Source organism: Drosophila arizonae, chromosome 5 (genome assembly GCF_054131065.1).
Source record: "Drosophila arizonae isolate 15081-1271.41 chromosome 5, UAZ_ARI_1.0, whole genome shotgun sequence".
NCBI lineage: Eukaryota > Metazoa > Arthropoda > Insecta > Diptera > Drosophilidae > Drosophila > Drosophila arizonae.
In genome coordinates, this window is record NC_142925.1 from 15,264,225 (window position 1) to 15,279,304 (window position 15,080).

Consider the following 15,080-nt stretch of genomic DNA (forward strand, 5'->3'; position numbering starts at 1 on the left):
TCTTATATTCAATTGCGGTGGTATTATTTGTTTGCATAGTCTGGTCACACTTGCCATCAACGTTATATTATACCGGCGATTTCGCCGAAGAACTCAGACAGTATTCGTCAAGTGAAGCGGGCAGAAGTGTGTTTGTGAATACAAAGCAGGAAATATTTTTTAAGTTAAAAGTCTACAGTTTTATATACACAAAAAGAAAATGAGGGAAATTGTACACATCCAAGCTGGTCAGTGCGGTAACCAAATCGGTGCCAAGGTATGTACCAAACACTTAAGAAGAATTTCCTTAATTGAGTTTAAAATAAGAATGAAGTACAGTTACCAGTAAACATGGCGTCATTTTTGCGCTGCCATGTGGCAAAAATTATTGAGGCCACCGGCATCGGCGCATAAATTTGTATAGCATATAACTATTTATGCATGTATGTATATACGAAAAAATAATTTCATTCATATGAATACCTAGCATATAACGATAATAAACAGGCTCATGCAGTTTTTTCTTTATTCATGTGTATATACACATTTGTGCATATAGAATTTTGGTTTAGATCTATTAATTTTAGGGCGTGTCTTCATGTTATTAACTTTTATCGATTAAACTGATATTTTTACATTTAGTACACATATTTATATATGGAGATATACATATTTTCATGTACACATATTTATATATGAGTAAATGACTCATTTTTCTTCATAGCTCTAGTTTTTTTTCTTTCAATGAGAAAGTCGCTTAAGATGGTATGGCACCATACATACATACAAACATATGCAACTAAGAAAAAGTATATGCATGTATAAGTATGTATGTTTGTAATTGGTGAAAGGTATGTTTTTTAGCCGATCAATCAAAATGTTTCTTGACTGGGCTAGTTTAACATATAATATTCATGTTGTTCGAGTCTTTTCTGTTCATATGGCTGTGCCTTCTGGAGTTTGGTGAAGAGAAAATATGACGTCATTTTACCTAAAATGGCTGAACCGGTTGCCGACCGGTTCGCAATGACACAAAGTAAATACATACACGTATATATGATTGTATATGCACATACGTCCACATCTGTGTAGCGGCATGTATATACAATATATCCATATGTATGCATTGAATGTATATATACATACATATATAAATGAAGTTTTAGTTATTTCATGCGGTCATTCGACAAAAAAAAAAAAAAAAAAATTGTACTTTATCAAAGTTATTTAATTGCAAATATTTTTATACAAGCAGATAAGTAAATAATCATTGTATACACAAATAATTATTTGCATTGCTTGTTTGTTTGCTTTTTAAGAACAACTAGCATTCCTCAATCCCGTAATAGTACAGTAATTATTTTTATTACACACATAAAGCGTCGATGTGCTCTAATACATGTACATATATGCATTCATATGCATTTACATATTTGTATATATATATATATCTACTTACATATGACACACCCAAAGGCAGTGTTGCCAGTTTTCATGCACATGCGTATAAGCTCTTTTGCCGGCAAACCCATTGCGAGCTGGCTTCGTCATCGACGTCCTTTCGGAGAATCAATACAGCCATTGTTGTCCTCGTAATACATAGAAAACTACCCCCTTTTTGCAGCAGCTGCAACTATTTTATATTTTCCTACGATATTTACCGTCGATATGCATGAGAAGTAGTTATATTTGTTTTTGTTGTAGGCGCAGACACAATTAAGATGCAGTTGTTTGTTTGAGGGTAATTTTGGTCATCATAGCAACTGTATTTATTTATTCCCTTAATTTTACTTCCTTTTTTTTTTTTTGAGGTGAGGTATTTTTTATTGTTTACGACAAATAAACAAGCAAAAAGTTTGTCTTGGAAATGACGTAATCTGATGAAAAAGTACATTTCTAACGCCATATGGCGTTCCAGACGAACTAAATTGATGCACTATACGGAGCTTGGCCTCGGCTTACGCCAGTCAACCGACTTTTCTGCTCTCTTGTGTGGGCTGGGTTGGTGTTGTTGCCGGCGATGATGTAAGCTTGCGCGCATACTCGTACATATGTATATATGTATATGATTAAGCGAGAGATTATCGCTTAAATTTGAGGTAGGCGCATGTCTGCTGACTGCGACTGCGACTCTGACTATTGCTCGCTTGTGCGTGGGGACGGAGAAGCACAGCCTACATACATATACGGGAAAAGCCAAAGCCAAAGACTGTTAAGGTGGACAGCTGGTGTTATGATCAACCCACACACACAAGCAGCGACAATGACGATGACGATGTTTCCGTTGTTGTCGGTTTAAGCCCACCATAAGTCTGATAAAATATTTATTTATTGACTTTGTGTCTAAATACAGCTTTCTATTATTAGTGCCCCTTTAATGGATACAAAGTTCAACGAACATCTGTTCGGAAAGAATGAAAAAGCAGAGTTTGAGAACAATTGTTTGAAATTGATTTAGTTACTTTAAAAGGGCTGGTACTAATTGAAATAAATCATATTAAATAAACAATTATTTTAAATAGATTTATTTTCTATAAAAGAAGGTTTAGTAGATATAAAATAAAAAGTGAATTAATTTTTGGAAATTTTAAAATTAAATAAACGTCTTTTACTTTCATTTCAGTTCTGGGAAATTATTTCCGATGAGCACGGCATTGATGCTACCGGCGCTTACCATGGCGACAGCGACCTACAATTAGAACGTATCAATGTATACTACAATGAGGCGTCCGGAGGCAAATATGTGCCTCGCGCTGTGCTCGTTGATTTGGAGCCTGGCACCATGGACTCCGTGCGATCGGGTCCCTTTGGCCAGATCTTCAGACCCGACAACTTTGTGTTCGGTCAATCTGGTGCCGGCAACAACTGGGCCAAGGGTCATTACACAGAAGGCGCTGAGCTCGTCGATTCAGTGCTCGATGTTGTGCGTAAAGAGGCTGAATCGTGCGATTGCCTGCAAGGCTTCCAACTTACACACTCGCTTGGAGGCGGCACCGGTTCCGGCATGGGTACCCTGCTGATCTCCAAGATCCGTGAGGAATATCCCGATAGAATCATGAACACATACTCAGTGGTGCCCTCGCCAAAGGTGTCGGACACCGTTGTTGAGCCCTACAATGCTACCCTGTCGGTGCATCAGTTGGTCGAGAACACAGATGAGACCTACTGCATCGATAACGAGGCGCTCTATGACATCTGCTTCCGTACCCTCAAGCTGACAACCCCAACTTATGGTGACTTGAACCATCTCGTCTCGTTGACAATGTCTGGCGTAACAACTTGCCTCCGCTTCCCTGGCCAACTGAATGCTGATCTCCGCAAACTGGCAGTTAATATGGTTCCATTCCCACGTCTGCATTTCTTCATGCCTGGCTTTGCACCCCTGACATCTCGAGGCTCCCAGCAATACAGGGCGCTGACAGTGCCTGAGCTGACACAGCAGATGTTCGATGCTAAGAACATGATGGCTGCCTGCGATCCTCGTCATGGCCGCTATCTGACCGTCGCTGCCATCTTCCGTGGACGCATGTCCATGAAGGAGGTTGACGAGCAGATGCTGAACATCCAGAACAAGAACAGCTCATACTTTGTTGAATGGATCCCCAACAATGTGAAGACCGCTGTCTGTGACATCCCGCCCCGTGGTCTGAAAATGTCTGCTACTTTCATTGGAAACTCGACTGCCATCCAGGAGCTGTTCAAGCGTATCTCTGAGCAATTCACCGCTATGTTCCGTCGCAAGGCTTTCTTGCATTGGTACACTGGCGAGGGTATGGATGAGATGGAGTTCACCGAGGCTGAGAGCAACATGAACGACTTGGTCTCTGAATATCAGCAATACCAGGAGGCTACCGCCGATGAGGATGCTGAATTCGAAGAAGAACAAGAGGCTGAGGTGGATGAGAACTAAATTCTCGAAAGTTGCGTCAAGTAAAATGAGAACAAAAATTAAGTTTGCAGTGATTGTTCTTTTAACGTAACCAATAAAGTCGAAACGATTTCTTCTTACAAAAAAATATAAAAGAAAATCTTGTTTAATTTTTGAAAATAATTATTCGCATTTATTTTTGTTTGCTACATTTGATTATACAGCGTGAAAGCTGTTCGGCAACACGTTTATCTGTTTAGTTAGGTGCACTCACAGCAATCAAGAAGTTTATTAAATGCTCTGTAGCTCGAACTATATTTTATTATAGAAGGAAACAGATTAACTATTTGTGGGCTTATCTAATATACTAACATTACAGAAAGTAGGAGAAATGGGAAGAAACATCGATAATTTGAAATTAGCATTGGTTTGCGCATGACAGAGGGCATTCAAAGGGTAAAATCCATTGTGCAGTATTATGCTGTGATATGTAGAATAGCTAACTATTTCATCTACTATACTATTTAGTTAAAGATGTTTCTTTAGAAAATAATTATAATTCATCATGTAGATAAAATTGTTTAATTGCATGATGTTACTATTAGCGGCATTTTCCCCACCCAAACAGCTGCTTCTCGGTATTTTATAGGGATGGGCCACACATAAACGATTGCTAAATAAAAATGTATCGAATAAAATGATCGAAAACACATTCAATTCCGTAATTGATACACAAACATTCATGATTTCTATACTTCTGACTGAAGAAAATAATTAATTTACACAAGAAAATAAATAAATAAATAAATAACATTCATATAAAGAAGTAAAATCAATATAGATTACTAACTTTAGTACTTCCAGTTTTGCATGATGGTATGAAGAAATTTGAAATTAAGTATTTTAGCCACTATACAGCACTGAATTGTATATGTACGATTTTGAGTGTTGTCACAGACTGAGTTTTGGCAAGTAAGACAGAAAATAAATAAAATAGTTTATATTGCGAAAAAAAAGTATAGTAAGTAAATTTTTTAGATGATAGCAATGGACGAGCAGCGCGGCGATAAAGTCTATGGCGGTTGCGAGGGGCCAGACGCCATGTACGTCAAACTGATTTCGTCAGATGGACACGAATTTATTGTAAAACGGGAACATGCTCTCACCTCTGGCACAATTAAGGCAATGTTATCTGGCCCAGGACAATTCGCGGAAAACGAGGCTAACGAAGTGCACTTTCGGGAGATTCCGTAAGTCCCATTTTGTGATGCCAACGAAGTGCGCTTAGTACTTTCCTTTAAATCAAATGTGTGCTAATGACCGGTCAAGGGAGTGCCAATATTTTTCCATGTACATACATACATGCACACACCAACGAGCATACATATATTTGACCCATGAACACATACGTACGTACGGGTTAAATTGCATACAAATAAACATATGTATGTATGTGTGCAATACATGTATGTGCGTGTGTGTGTGTGTGTGTATTTAGCTCATTGAAGGGTTAAATTTTTGTAATATTCGTGCGGCTAGAAAAATAATGCTTCTTTAGTAATACAATTAGTAGTATTATCACTTTATATATAGAATTAGTATATGTATATACCAGACATAAATAGAATTAATATACATCACATGCACATTAGAAATTGACAAATACAATGATTTAGAAAAATGTTTATTAAATACAATATATGAAGCTAAGTTAGTCTTTTTCAATCAAGAGCTACAAATAGAAATTTTTATTCCAAGAATTTTTAATTGCTCAATATTTTCCATATATTATATTATTGTTGATCGTCATAAATATTTATTTTTATTTTTTTAAGTTTATGTCAACTATTATTATACATATATTATTTCCGTTCCACAGAGAACGAAGAGAGTGTAGAAGCTTATGATATTTTTAGCATCTTTACACTCTTCCCCGTCTATGGAACTGAAAGAGAGAATCATAGATAATAGCTTGAAAAATTCAGAGAATTTGCTAGATTAGTCTTATTAGTTCATTGTCAAGTCAGATTGATATTCGCGGTATTTATAAAGAATGTATCAGCTTTGCAGATCTAACATGGTCGATTAACTGATCTTTGCTAATAATAATAATTTAAGTTTATTTTCAACGATATTTCTTCAACATTAATATTACAAGAAAGCCTTATTGCTTGCATATAGTTTGATTTCTAGCTTGTGCTAGTCTTTAATCAAATATTACAAAATTGATTGATATTTAATATATCTCTTTTCATTCCCTTTGCAGATCGCATGTCTTACAGAAGGTGTGCATGTACTTCACATATAAAGTTCGATACACCAATAGTTCAACCGAAATACCAGAATTTCCGATTGCACCAGAAATTGCCTTAGAACTTTTAATGGCAGCTAATTTTCTAGATTGCTAAGTTATTGGTTAACTTAATAATGTTAAATAACAAATTTTCAAAATGAATAAAAATGTAATATGGTTTGCTGTAATTGTATATACAAATGTAGTTTTACTGTTACTGTTAATTCCTAAAAAGATGTAATTGATGCCGAGGCGAATGTAAGTAAGGTCCCAAAAGCGTTAAAGTTACAAATGTTTATGAATATCTAAACGACATTTTACAACCTGTTGTGTAAATGAGCTAATGAAACGCTATTATTAACCTTGATTGAAGGCGCTATCAATAGGAAAGGCAAATACAAGGTCATGCACGTTACTTTTACAGCGGGACGTCACCTTATCGAAAATAAAAGGACTCGCGCGCATTAATCTTTATTGCAGCCATAATATATAAACGTATATAGATAAATATACCCATAGTGAAAATGTGTATAAAACATAGACGAATTTAGCCTTAACAATAGATTCAATTAAACATCATGTTTTTAATTTTTGTTATTCTTATAAGAATTCTAACCAAACCAGCGTACTTCTAAGTTGCTAGCGTAGTGAACACCGGCTTTGTGACGCTACAAGTTTGTTTTTTCGTAGACGGTCAAAGTAACGGCACTGTTTTTGAGCAGTGCTTTGAAATCTCTTTCACACCTTGGTGCTTGAACTTAAACTTGACGGAGTTGCTGAGGGCGGAAAGTGTAGCAAAGCTCTGACGTCACACGCAAATCCATTTATAAATACTCTATACGATGGAGCTGCTCTTGGAACGACTGACAGTGATTTAACAGTGAACTTACAGTCACTTTTAACAGCGGCCTTCATCAATTTTGAAGGACAAAGCGCGCCACAATAAATCGATGTCTAGCGAACGTTTCCATAGTTACCAACTGACACATCGACAGGGCCAAACATAGTAAAACTATTTTCTATTTTCATTTTTAAGTTCTTTAAGTTTACATAGAGTCGCAATATGGGCATGCTGCACAATTTGACGGGCTTGATCAAAGTCAAAAAGGACAAAATGACGATACTTGTCCTGGGCCTAAATAACAGTGGCAAATCGACGATAATTAACCATTTCAAGAAGTCAAACGAACAGTCTGCTATCATGGTGCCAACAGTGGGGTTTCTCATTGAGCAATTTTACAGTAAGTTTTGCTATACAAAATACATCATCCTTTAATAATTCTCATTTTGCAGACATGGGCGTTTGCATAAAGGCTATTGATATGTCTGGAGCTACACGTTATAGAAATTTATGGGAGCACCAGTTTAAAAATTGTCAGGGAATTATCTACGTAATCGATTCAAGCGATAGAATGAGATTCGGTATGTTTTCAACAATAAAAATATATACATATATAATTTAAAATTATATTCCTTTTTAGTGGTTGTCAAAGATGAATTGGATCTGGTGCTGCAGCATCCCGATCTGCGTAATCGAATATTACCCATACTATTCTATGGAAACAAATCGGACCTAGAGGATTCGCTATCTAATGTAAAAATTGCAGCGGGTAACTAAAGTCATATAAATATAAATTAGTAATGATTTATATAATCCTGTATTGTAATCTCTTTCAGCTTTGGGTTTGGAAAACATCAAGGACAAACCTTGGCACATCTGCTCCAGCAACGCCATCTCCGGGGAAGGTCTAGACGAGGGCATACAATGGCTGGTTCAACAAATCCGTTTCGCATTATTAAGCAACAGAAAGGGTAGTAAAATGAAGATGGTCTCCAAGGACATTAAGTAATCTCGTATTGTTCCATTTCGAATTTCTTTCTTTTTTTTGCCTAATAATGTAGTTATACTTTACGAGTCTGGTTAATAAGTAGTGTAGTATATGAATGAACCTTTATATGTGTATATAAATAATATCAGAAATTCTGTGTCATTAACTTTGAAATCTGATGAAATGCAATAAAAATAACTTGGTTTGGTAAGCCGGAGAGATATGGACGTTATGTAACTGAAAATATGTTTAAATACTAAATACTAATGTCGAATAAAAATAACATTAATCCAGTTCTAAATATTGAAATTAGTAGAAATTTTTGAACAGCTTTAGATATTAAAGTCCGTTACTGATAAGATTTTGTTTATGCATTCAAAGATATAGTAAACTTTTAATACGATAAGAATTTGTTCTGCCAATATATTAAAAATCGAAAAAAAAGGTTAATTTTGGATAAATTCTATGCCAGCTTTATAATGTAGTAATCCAATAGCATAATATAGAAACTTACCAGCCAACCTACCTCAACTTTGAACAACGTTTCAGGTAAAAGATTTGTGAATCCGGGTACAACCATAGGAATTTTTATACTAAACGTTTTCCATATCCGATATATCCATAGAAACTAAAAAATGTTATTGGAGTACCAAGGGCTTTACGAAAAGGTAGGATATTTAGAAATACTCAATATACTGGTTCCTCGTAATAGACGTAAGTCTGCCTTTAACATGTCTAATCCAAAGCTCAATTCATATTCCAATTGCCTTCTCTTACATCTATCATAACCAAGTTCAAACCAATTAGAAATAAAATATTGTCTCGCGCAAGCGAAGACTTTAATATTAAGAAATTTCTCCGATGACGGGTTTATTACAGAATTCATCTTCATCTTAAAACATCGTCGCGAAATGCGTTTATTTCTTGCTATTCAGGATGATACCATCATACTTCTGTTGGAACCACTTCATGGCATCCTCTTTTGTCAGACGATGTTGGAAACCGACGGTGCCAGCTTTGCGCTTTCTGTGAGCCACGTTGTAACCTAAAAAATATAAAAATACAATAATTAACAAGACCATTCACAATAGTTGCGCGGAGTAATTAATTTTGTTGCAATTGTACCGTTTGAGTTTGTATTGAAACAAATCCATTTAAGCACACTTTCATTAATATGCGCACAGTTACTGAGCATCAATTTCGTATTGGAAATGGACACCTAATTATGTGCAGCATCCACTTGGATTCCGATTGGCATGTAATTCTTACCTGGACGTCCCAACACAACGTAGAAGTCCAAGCCATAGATACCGATTGAGGGATCGTACTTGATGCCCAAATCAATATGTTCTTGAATACCAAAGCCAAAGTTGCCAGTGGCCGAGAAGTTATCGCGTCTCAACTCGTACTCGCGCACTTTCAGGCCACGCTCCAAGATTTCCTCGGCCTTAGCGCCGCGCACTGTGCAATGCACTGCGATCTTTTCATTACGACGAATACCGAAAGAACGCACTGTGTAGCGGGCCTTCGAGAACACTGGCTGTTGTCCCGTCAGCTGCTCCAAAACCTAACAATGAAATTTTGAGAAATTTAGGTTTGTTTGTTCGGCATATTTACGATTGTATTTTTAGGATTCTTACCTTGGCGGCACGGGTAAGCCTATCACCGGATTCACCTACGCAGATGTTGAGGCAAAGCTTCCTGATGTGCAGATCGCGCATAGGGTTTTTCGCGGGATCGCGCTTGATTTTAGGTTCCTTCTTAGCAACAGCCTAAAAAAGGTTTATTTTGATTCATCAATATATGGTTTAAACGCAAAATAATATGTCAATCAACACATCGAATCGAATAACATCAAGTCTACATTCATAGTTTACAATAATATTGCACGAATAATGTAGATGTTTAATAATTTACACTTGACAAGAATTTCAGAAAACCTACCGCCATTATGGTATGTAGGAAAGAAAGGAAAAAGGCGTGTTACAGTTCAGTGTCAGCCTACGCCAGCGATACGTGTTATCGATTTGTAGTCGATAGTCGCGGAAACATTAATATAGGTATTCCCCAAATAAATGATGTATTATAAATATATAATGTTAACATGTCTTAAATTGAATATGCAAAAGAACTAGAGTCATAGTTATTTGTACATATGGGAAAGTTGTTAAAGAATCGGCACTGTTTGATAACAAAAAATATCAGTGCTATTCGCATTATATTATTTCGATATTAACAGTTAGCTATGTGAATAAAGATGATTTTTTCCTTTATTTTTTGGGGTAAGTTTAATTAATATTTTAACTTTTTTCATTATAATAACAAATATTTAATCTGAGCAATTCATTTATTGAATATAAATTTCTAACGAGTGCGGACACTGGCTGTTAATCGTTCAAATAATTGGTAGTTAAGAAATGATGACGATATAGCAACACCAATAACAATTTGTTCCGACTAAAAAAGTTGTATCGATAATTGCCTGTAGCTTTGTTGTTGTTTATTTGTATAATTATTTTAATTGTAGTTAATCGATTAAGTTTGTTATTAAAATACCGATGTATCGATCGACTATTAGCAACTCTACAATATGGCTGCCTGATTTTAATGTGATTTTTTTGGACGACGTATGCTGCTGCTTTGCCATAGTGTATGTGGTTGAAAAGATTATAACTGTAATCTGCTAAGTGCAACAAATAAATAACTTATTCAATTGTTGCAACGTCCGATAATAAAACTATAACTGACTTAACTCATATAGCGCTATATCAAGTTACTTAGATTGTCTTCTATCGCTGAATTGATTTTACGACAATGTAGCTTTTTAAATACAAACAGTATATTTAGACGAAAAAGTCATTGTGAGCCAAATTAGATTGTAAAAAACGCGATATTTTAGTTCCATAACTTGAAAAACGGTTTTTATCAAAAAAAGAAACGAAAAGAAAAAATCTTATTGAGAAATACATATATTGCTGCTGTGAGAGTGAGCGAGTGAGAAAGATACATACATATGTATGTATGTATGCATTTGCATTTCGTTGTGTAGTGTCGTCGACTGGCTGCTCGGTAAAAGTCGGTCTTTCTTTTCCACTACCACTTTGCGTTTGAAAATTCGAAAGAAAAAGAAAAAGAAAAAAAATTAAGTAATAATGTGTGTTATATGAATGAAATAAGGCATATGGCAATGGAACGCGTCTAACTTTCAAAACTCTCATGCCAATATATTGCAAATCTATGACCTAATATTGTTTATTCAGGAATTATTTTTATTGGTAAGTAACATGGTGAATTCTCTCGTATATTGGGCTAAGCGCTATGGGCGAACCACAGAGCAAGAGCAAGAAGAAGAGCAGCAAATCAATATTTTAGGGGGCTGCCATTTCGCTGTTTGCGCTGTGTTTCGCTAGTTTTTCTCTTCCATTCGCTGCCGCTGCGCCGCTGTCGCTGTCGTCTACCTTCGCTTTAGCCCCACGCCCTGTCAGCCCCCGTGGCACAAGAAAATAAACTCTGCGTGCTTTGTAATAACGAGTACAATTTTCTGGGCATATAAAGAAAAAAAAAAAGATGAAAAAGCCTGAATAAAGAAATTTACAAAAGTAATGTGTGTACATCGGTTTTAATGTAACTGTGTGCGTGTGCATATGTGTGTGCCTGTGTTAACTGAAATGTACTTAAGTTATTACCTTTTCGGAAGTATTTGTATTAAAATTTAATAGCTTTCATATACGGAAAAAATAGGCGAAAGAATTGCCCAGACCTAAGTCAATTTCAATACAAAAAACTATACATGTTTATATATATACATTGTGTATATGTATTTATATAAGTATATATATATAACATTCTTATTCCGTATGTATATATAATATGATATATATATTTAGTTTAGTTGCAGGAAAAATAGCCAAATAATAAAAGGGTGTGTGACGCAAATATATTTTGTATATATCTTTATATGTACATACATATTTGTATGTATGTGTGTGTGAATTTATCTACTGCTTCAACTAATTTTCAGACTCTTTGTTTGAGTTATGTTTATTTTGAATAAAAAAGAAACACATTTTAAATATTATAGCACGCACTTAGGTGCTAAACGAAACAGTTTCATACAATGATTGATAATTAACAACATACGAAATATATCAACAGAAATATAGTAATACACTAATAATTATAACAAACAAATGTATAATAATTATATAAAAAAAAAAACCTCAGAGATAAGAGAAAATTATAATGATAAATTACGAAATATAACAAATACAAATTACTGTATCAACAGATATATAATATATATAAATTAATAAACATAACAGATGAAATACTCGTGTCAACAATTTTATACAAATTAAAATCACTAAATTGAATTGCTTATAAGTTTTTCAAAGTTTGTCAACAAAGTCTTCAGCTGTTGCAGCTGTAAATTGTTTAATAAGATAAAAGTACTCACATTGATGACTGTTGTTGATTGCTCATTTAATTGTTAGTTAAATAAAAACTCATTTAACCGTTTGTCGTCAAAGAGCCATTTAAATTGTCATTGAATTTTTCGCTCCCAATCTTGGTCCATTAATATTTTCATTATCCTCTTCCTATGCTATAACTTCTATACCAGAAGATGTCTTCAGATAATAGTGATATATTGCTTACTGTAGAGCAGATTGTATTGGATTTGATAACGAGCTTGATGTCCTGTAAGAAAGTAACGCTAGAAATACCAAATAGCTGTCGTGATTGGTATACGAAAGACAACTACGATATAGTTGGCAAATGTCGTAAGGTCGTATACAGTGTCAAACGTAGTCGTCATCGCTTTTGCCTGATTGTCTATCTCCTTGCGGAGATTCATCAATTGCATTTGACCGGAGGTAGTTGCACGATACGGGGTCTGTATTATCGGAACACTCAGGTGGTTCGGTCCCAGTCCTACATTGATGCCGCTAAAATGGATGTTTGCCGTATGCTAAACACGGCACCTGTTAATCTGGGCATTTTGTCAGCGTCGAAGGGACTAATTACAGGTGTGAAGTATTGTAAAGTATTGATATCTTCTGTTTTGTATTTTGTCGAAAAATGTAACTAATGGGCATTTCTCTCAATTGTAGGAGACATAAAGCTGCTCATGAGCAACGGCGATGTATTGGATTGCAATGTATATTGCGGAGCTATAACATTGCCAACGGATTTCGAAAATGTGGAACGAATCGTGACAAATGCCGAAATGGTTTTGATCGTTGAAAAAGAGTCAGTTTTTGAGAGCTTGCTGGCTTGTAATGCCTTGAGCACGTTTGGCTTACGTTTCATATTGTTAACGGGCAAGGGGTATCCGGATTGCACTACACGCCGTATTGTATACCGACTGACCGTCGAATGCAATTTACCGGCATATATCCTAGTGGATGCTGATCCGTTTGGCATTGAAATAATGCTTGTTTACCAGCTCGGCTCGCAGGCCATGAGTTTCTCGGCCAAGAGTTTGGCCACACCAACGCTCCGTTGGATTGGCCTGCATCCATCCGAAATCGATAGCATTTCCAATCGCTCGGTTCCTCTCACTCAGCACGACAATAAGAAGATTGTTGATATTTTGTCGCGCAGTAATCTTAGTTTGGGTGTCAGGCAGGAGCTGTGCAGGCTGCAGCAAGTCCAGCTGAAAGCTGAAATCGAGAGTGTTATTGATTTTCTAAGTCCCTACTATATACCCACTAAAATCAATAGAAATTTGTTTATATGATATTGATGCGAATACATTATCAACTATTAATATATAATGTAAATTACCTAGAGATAGGTCTTGACACATAAAATTGATTTGTTTGCATACAGAATTAAAATAGATATTTTTTTGTAATATTTTGTTAATATAATTTTGTACAACTTTGAGCCTTGTTAAACCCATATTGTTTTTCCCTTAAGCAGGTTCCATAAGCCCAAAACTATACATTTTTATGTTTATTAAAATGATAAGAAATTCCATAGTTAATGCAAAGAATTTGTTTCAGTTTTGGAATTAGTTTATGTTAATACTTTGTATTATTTTGATTTTCCTTTTTGTAAAGAATTGATTTTACAATTCATCATAGTTTGCCAGAATGTTTTGAATACTTATAAATAAATTTTATATATATCTATAATTAAACCTTATAAACCTTCATGATTTATTCAACTAAGATGTGCGTTAAGCGTACAAAAATCAATATGTCTAACAGTTTAATAGCTTCCAATGTATTTTTAGCTTAATTTGTTAAATTTCTCTTTTCGGACATGTGCACCTGCGCCGCTCCTTACTAAATAACCTAATGCCACGACATTTGATTTCCGTCTCTTGTTGATTGAACATAAATTGTCATCTGTCAGGACAAAAGTTGGCGTGACCTAGTAGACCGTAGGGTTAAAAAGGCCGCTGAGCTTTGATATTTGTATCCCATGAATTTGATGGAAACTTTGCTATAAAAATATTAAAAGATTTCTTATTTTGTTAAATATTTTGTACCTTGTATTCACGCCCTCTGATTTTTGGGAAAACACAAAGCTTGACCTAATTTGAATTTGTTTTTGTATTGATAAGAACATTTTGATTATAAATATTTTGATTTTTCATAAAGCAAACAAAAATATTTGTATTTTCCATATATTGCAAAGATAAGCCAAGCATGTATGGGAAATAATTAATTCTCTGGTTGCCCTATTGGAAGAAATATATAAAACTTTTATGTTTCGAATAAAATAAATTAATTAGGGTTTTGTATAAGAGAAAAAACAGAAAAGGAATATAGTTTTTTTATCTTTTGTTTTTGTTAATAATGGGAAGCTTTTCGATAACTTTTCTACTATTTATTTTTTGGAATTTCTGCTATAAATTAATTAACACATAGTTGTTTTATAGCAAGCAAACTTTGGCTTACATTTCGAAGAACAAAATTCTTTCGCCCTTTCTACGGATTGTTGAGAATGTCCTCGAATAAAATTTTTATAAAATTTATTAACTATTAAAATTTTGTAAAGGATTTGTATTGTTTGTGCTTAAAGATTAGCATAATATTATTTTTATATTAATTTAATAGCTGAATAAAAAAATAAAACTAATTTCCTTTCTTGTCCATTT

At 34.8% G+C, this 15,080-nt stretch overlaps 6 protein-coding genes across 8 annotated transcripts in view; 5 read left to right on the top strand and 1 right to left on the bottom strand.

Moving 5' to 3' along the window:
- The first annotated feature begins 79 nt into the window (after positions 1 to 79).
- Positions 80 to 4,007, top strand: betaTub56D (beta-Tubulin at 56D). Its single transcript, XM_018009528.2, has 2 exons — positions 80 to 256; positions 2,603 to 4,007. The coding sequence occupies exons 1-2, from the start codon at positions 200 to 202 to the stop codon at positions 3,887 to 3,889; spliced, it is 1,344 nt and encodes a 447-aa protein (XP_017865017.1). The 5' UTR covers positions 80 to 199; the 3' UTR covers positions 3,890 to 4,007.
- Positions 4,008 to 4,658: 651 nt separating this feature from the next.
- Positions 4,659 to 6,333, top strand: EloC (transcription elongation factor elongin C). 2 transcript variants are annotated; one of them, XM_018009559.2, is made up of 3 exons: positions 4,659 to 4,819; positions 4,886 to 5,097; positions 6,114 to 6,333. In XM_018009559.2, exons 2-3 carry the CDS (start codon positions 4,886 to 4,888, stop codon positions 6,253 to 6,255), a joined length of 354 nt encoding a protein of 117 aa, XP_017865048.1. In that variant the 5' UTR covers positions 4,659 to 4,819; the 3' UTR covers positions 6,256 to 6,333. The 2 variants fall into 2 exon arrangements, with proteins under 2 accessions (XP_017865048.1, XP_017865049.1); XM_018009560.2 differs by having other exon boundaries at positions 4,662 to 4,819; positions 4,870 to 5,097.
- Positions 6,334 to 6,485: 152 nt separating this feature from the next.
- Arl6 (ADP ribosylation factor-like 6) lies at positions 6,486 to 9,466 on the top strand. The gene is made up of 4 exons (XM_018009551.2): positions 6,486 to 7,381; positions 7,434 to 7,562; positions 7,622 to 7,750; positions 7,818 to 9,466. The coding sequence occupies exons 1-4, from the start codon at positions 7,204 to 7,206 to the stop codon at positions 7,988 to 7,990; spliced, it is 609 nt and encodes a 202-aa protein (XP_017865040.1). The 5' UTR covers positions 6,486 to 7,203; the 3' UTR covers positions 7,991 to 9,466.
- Positions 8,780 to 10,064, bottom strand: RpL11 (ribosomal protein L11). Its single transcript, XM_018009556.2, has 4 exons — positions 9,914 to 10,064; positions 9,610 to 9,741; positions 9,239 to 9,536; positions 8,780 to 9,014 (listed from the first exon to the last, which is right to left on the bottom strand). Exons 1-4 carry the CDS (start codon positions 9,917 to 9,919, stop codon positions 8,887 to 8,889), a joined length of 564 nt encoding a protein of 187 aa, XP_017865045.1. The 5' UTR covers positions 9,920 to 10,064; the 3' UTR covers positions 8,780 to 8,886.
- Positions 10,065 to 10,533: 469 nt separating this feature from the next.
- Positions 10,534 to 15,080, top strand: part of LOC108615177 (par-1) — a 33,181-nt gene continuing 28,634 nt past the window's right edge. Inside the window, exon 1 of one of the 2 annotated variants that reach the window (XM_089470555.1) lies at positions 10,534 to 11,244. The gene's annotated coding sequence lies outside the window, so the exon portion shown is untranslated. The remainder of the gene's footprint in view (positions 11,245 to 15,080) is intronic. The other variant, XM_089470556.1, reaches the window with a different exon arrangement.
- Positions 11,831 to 15,075, top strand: mei-W68 (meiotic W68). The gene is made up of 2 exons (XM_018009531.2): positions 11,831 to 12,996; positions 13,081 to 15,075. The coding sequence occupies exons 1-2, from the start codon at positions 12,594 to 12,596 to the stop codon at positions 13,707 to 13,709; spliced, it is 1,032 nt and encodes a 343-aa protein (XP_017865020.1). The 5' UTR covers positions 11,831 to 12,593; the 3' UTR covers positions 13,710 to 15,075.

Coding starts and splice junctions, on each gene's coding strand:
- betaTub56D (XM_018009528.2), top strand. CDS start 200: ATGAGGGAAATTGTACACATCCAAGCTGGTCAGTGCGGTAACCAAATC. Junction 257..2,602: donor GTAACCAAATCGGTGCCAAG/GTATGTACCAAA, acceptor CTTTCATTTCAG/TTCTGGGAAATTATTTCCGA.
- EloC (XM_018009559.2), top strand. CDS start 4,886: ATGATAGCAATGGACGAGCAGCGCGGCGATAAAGTCTATGGCGGTTGC. Junction 5,098..6,113: donor GTGCACTTTCGGGAGATTCC/GTAAGTCCCATT, acceptor TTCCCTTTGCAG/ATCGCATGTCTTACAGAAGG.
- Arl6 (XM_018009551.2), top strand. CDS start 7,204: ATGGGCATGCTGCACAATTTGACGGGCTTGATCAAAGTCAAAAAGGAC. Junction 7,382..7,433: donor TCTCATTGAGCAATTTTACA/GTAAGTTTTGCT, acceptor CTCATTTTGCAG/ACATGGGCGTTTGCATAAAG. Junction 7,751..7,817: donor TAATGTAAAAATTGCAGCGG/GTAACTAAAGTC, acceptor AATCTCTTTCAG/CTTTGGGTTTGGAAAACATC.
- RpL11 (XM_018009556.2), bottom strand. Junction 9,537..9,609: donor GGCTTACCCGTGCCGCCAAG/GTAAGAATCCTA, acceptor TTTCATTGTTAG/GTTTTGGAGCAGCTGACGGG. Junction 9,015..9,238: donor CGTTGTGTTGGGACGTCCAG/GTAAGAATTACA, acceptor TATATTTTTTAG/GTTACAACGTGGCTCACAGA.
- mei-W68 (XM_018009531.2), top strand. CDS start 12,594: ATGTCTTCAGATAATAGTGATATATTGCTTACTGTAGAGCAGATTGTA. Junction 12,997..13,080: donor GTCGAAGGGACTAATTACAG/GTGTGAAGTATT, acceptor TCTCAATTGTAG/GAGACATAAAGCTGCTCATG.